Below are 3,879 nucleotides of genomic sequence, written 5' to 3'. Positions count from 1 at the left end.
AAAATCTAAAATTTAAAAATCGAAAAATTGAAAAATCGAAAAAGTAAAATCCAGGAGTCAAAAATCGAAAAGTCGAAGAATCGAAATATTGACAAGTCCCAAAACTGAAATATCGAAAAACTGAAAAATGAAAGAAAAACTGAAAATGGGAAACTAAATCGGGAAATCAAAACATTGAAAAATCGAAAAATTTAAAACGACAATTGAAAACAGAAAATCTAAAACCGGGAAGTCGAAAAATCGAAAGATTAAGCAATCGAAAAATTGAAAAATTGAAAATGTAAAAAAATATCGAAAACTCCAGAAGCCAAAAATCAAAAAGTCGAAGAATCGAAATATTGAAACATTCCAAAACTGAAATATCGAAAAACTGAAAAATGGAAAACCTGAAAAATCCGAAAACTGAAATATCCAAAAACTGAGAACCTAAAAAGTCGAAAAATTGAGCAATAGAAAAATCCAAAACGTGAAGTCGAAAAATTGAAACCTTAAAAAAATTAAAAAATCAAAAATCAAAAAGCTGAAAAATCGAAACCCTCGAAAGTCAAGAAATGGGAAAATCAAAACATCGATTAATTGAAAAATCGAAACATTTGAAAAATTCGAAAACTTAAAAAACTGAAATATCGAAAAACTGAAATGAAAAATTGAGAAATCGAAAAATCTAAAATTTAAAAATCGAAAAATTGAAAAAACGACAATTGAAAAACAGAAAATCTAAAACCGGGAAGTCGAAAACTCGAAAGATCAAGAAATCGAAACATTTGAAAAATTGAAGAGCTGAAACGAAAAAACGAGAAATCGAAAAATCTAAAATTTTAAATATTGAAAAATTTAAATACCAAAAAATTGAGAAATCTAAAATTTAAAAATCGAAAAAACAAAAAAGTCGACACATCGAAAAATCCAGAACTCAAAAATGGAAAAGTCGAATAACAGAAATATTGAAAAATCCTAGAACTGAAATATCGAAAAACTAATAAATGAAAGAAAGACTGACGAATTGAAAAACTGAAAAATCCCAAAATTGAAATATCGAAAAATTGAGAAATCGAAAAATTGAAGAAAAAAACTGAAAACCGAGAAATTAAAAAATTGAGAAATTGTAAAATCCAAAAATTGAAAAATAAATAGGAGTAAACTGAAAAGTCCCCAGACTAAAATTTCATGTCAAAATTGTCATATTGCGTAATTTAGGCAACACTTATTACACAATAAATGCCACAACATAAAAAGTAACATTTTATTAGTAATAACAGAACAATTTAATGTACAGTTAATTATTAATATCAATAATAATTAATATTTATATATGTGTCATCTGCACTTCGTCAGATTTTCCATTCATAACATTTGGCGTTTCCGTTTGCACTTTATTTTGCTTCATTTTGTTCACGAAGTACATCCATCTGAAAAAGATTATCCAAAATACAGTTAATATTTTGTAAGTGTAGCGCTACATGTAAGTACTTACATGACCGCAAACACACACAGGGCGTATACAATTGCCCCAAAATAAAAATAAGCTGCCGGTAACGTATTATAAGTTTTCAAGTAGAGTTCATTATACAAAGGAGCGGCAACTGCAGGACCTATAGCTTCGCAAATTCCAAACAAAGACTGAGCCTTGCCTAAGTCATCAGGAGAGACGATTTTGGTAGCCAACGACCTGATAGCAATCGGGGAAATACCAGTAATAATACTAACAGCAGAAGCTAAAAATCACTAAATTAACAACACAACAAATAAAAAAACACTAATTAATACCAACGTATAACATGCTGACGGTTTGCGCCAAACCGAAAACAATATTAGAGAGAATCTTATCGACGAACGTAGCCACCAGAATCATCAAGTCCCCCATTTCTAGAAACTTCGTGAATAGAGGAACCCCGATAAATGTTCCTGTCAGTAAAAGAGTTAAGTTGGTGACACTGATCGCCATTTTTACGCGACTTTTACGTACCTACTAAATGGATGACAGTGTTAATAGTTATGAAATAACTGTACTCCAGTGGCGTCCACGCGAAGAATTTTTGAACGTATAAGTAGAAAACGACCCCCTCACCTACGGCACTTCAGTCAAATTACATTAAACTTGACAGGAGTACCAACCTGTAACCACCGTACTATAAACAAACAAGATAACCAACACAGCCACTAGATCCAGTCGATTATTGCCACCACCCGTCTTGAAAAGTAACCCAAAAGTGTCGATTGCATGTTTGGGGTCGAACGCATCCACAAGGAACGACTTCTTCAAAACGACGTCAGGTTTCTTCGGTTCTTTGATACAGAAAATGCCATATACCACAGCAAACAAGTAACACCCTGCGGCGATTGACAGAACGCCATAGTAGCCAATCTTATCAAACAAAATTCCACTGACGGATTGCCCCACTGGCGTACAAATATTCAAAACTATTTGTACCACCCCAACTCTAAGTGTACGCATCTCCAGGGTACTCACGTCAGCAATATACGCAAAAACAGCCATCACTACCATCGTTTGTCCCCCGAAGAAAGATGGCACCACTGTCTGAGCTATACCCTGTACCGCTAGAGGCCACTCCTTCATAAACACAACACACAAAATGCATCCAGCCACCGCGAAGAACTCCCCGAAAATCGGTATCAGCAAAAAGGGTTTGCGTAACTTGTGTCTATCGCTGTATGACCCTAGAAACAGCACCAAAATCAGTGGCATCACACTCTGAAGAGGCAGCTGCCAAGAATGCATGTTTCCAATCAGAATCTGTATTTTGTCGTTCTCCTCGGTGTAATTCTGGCTTTCCCCGCTCAAAATCGCGTCGCAGACACTATCGTTCAACCCCAAGTCGGCTCTACACCCCTTTTCGAACTCCAGGTTGTACAACGCTGGGGCGCAAATAATCGCCGCCATCACATAAGCGGCGATCAGCGGCTCGACTGTGATCACTTCCTTCACGTACAAAAGGCGTTGTTTGAAGGTTTTTTGGTTTTTGTGGCGGAAATCCGCCACGGATTCGGTCACTAGATCGGCCGTAGAAGCCATTTTTAGGAGTCACTTCACTGTTTTTGTTTGGGCATGCTGTTTTTGATGATTGCGCGGTATTACTGAGAGGTTCTCACGAGAACCTGTTTGGCGGCTTTGAAAGTTTAAGGATATTGCAGAAGAAACGTAAAAAAGATGACATTCCGCGAGGTGAGATGAGATTCGAGTGATGATCGCCGTGATTGTTTGAACTTTGGAATCTTTGGATGGTGTGGTAAAAAGAGCATGATTGTGGGGAAATTTCCGCATAAATGAACATAGTACAAAGATAAAAAATGTTGGACAATGAGTAATTAACTAATTAAATTAATCGCGCGAATACATCACGGGTAATAATAAATGCGTATGTTGGATCATTAACTAATGGCTATTTTTGTTTTGAAAATATTTTTAATCAACAAAATAATTACGTCATGTTTATTGTCTCTAATTATACGTAATGTGGCATTGGTATCTAGGAAGATAATTTTAATAATATCTTACTCAAAACTTTGTCCCGTAATACAAAGAGATTATTCTTTCTAGCGCAATATTTTTGGACACTTTTTCGTCCTGCCATTTTTTTTACTACAAGGTAATTAAAACAAAACAAAAACTTGTGATCGATTTATTACACATTTTATGTTGGATCAGATCCATTAATAAACTTGTGAATTATGATTCCACAACTGTAGCTAGCAACATCAAGTGACCTATTTTTTGATTAGTTAAGGATGCGCGTTTGAATTGACTTTCGGGGGATTATGTGTAGAACCATTGTTTAAGTATAACTTTAAATGTCTCAATTTTTCAATATTTCAATTTTGGGCTTTTTCAATTCTTCCATTCTTCAAATTTTCCATTTC

At 34.9% G+C, this 3,879-nt stretch overlaps 1 protein-coding gene across 1 annotated transcript; it reads right to left on the bottom strand.

Moving 5' to 3' along the window:
- Window positions 1-1,229: 1,229 nt before the first annotated feature.
- Window positions 1,230-3,249, bottom strand: LOC135124239 (proton-coupled folate transporter-like). The gene is made up of 5 exons (XM_064049167.1): window positions 2,116-3,249; window positions 1,967-2,068; window positions 1,768-1,905; window positions 1,475-1,715; window positions 1,230-1,409 (listed from the first exon to the last, which is right to left on the bottom strand). The coding sequence occupies exons 1-5, from the start codon at window positions 3,032-3,034 to the stop codon at window positions 1,307-1,309; spliced, it is 1,503 nt and encodes a 500-aa protein (XP_063905237.1). The 5' UTR covers window positions 3,035-3,249; the 3' UTR covers window positions 1,230-1,306.
- Window positions 3,250-3,879: the final 630 nt, after the last annotated feature.

This window comes from Zophobas morio, unplaced genomic scaffold (genome assembly GCF_036711695.1).
Source record: "Zophobas morio isolate AGI-343-1 ecotype UQ-CSIRO unplaced genomic scaffold, CSIRO_AGI_Zmor_V1 ptg000007l, whole genome shotgun sequence".
NCBI lineage: Eukaryota > Metazoa > Arthropoda > Insecta > Coleoptera > Tenebrionidae > Zophobas > Zophobas morio.
This window is presented reverse-complemented; position numbering and strand designations above follow the sequence as displayed.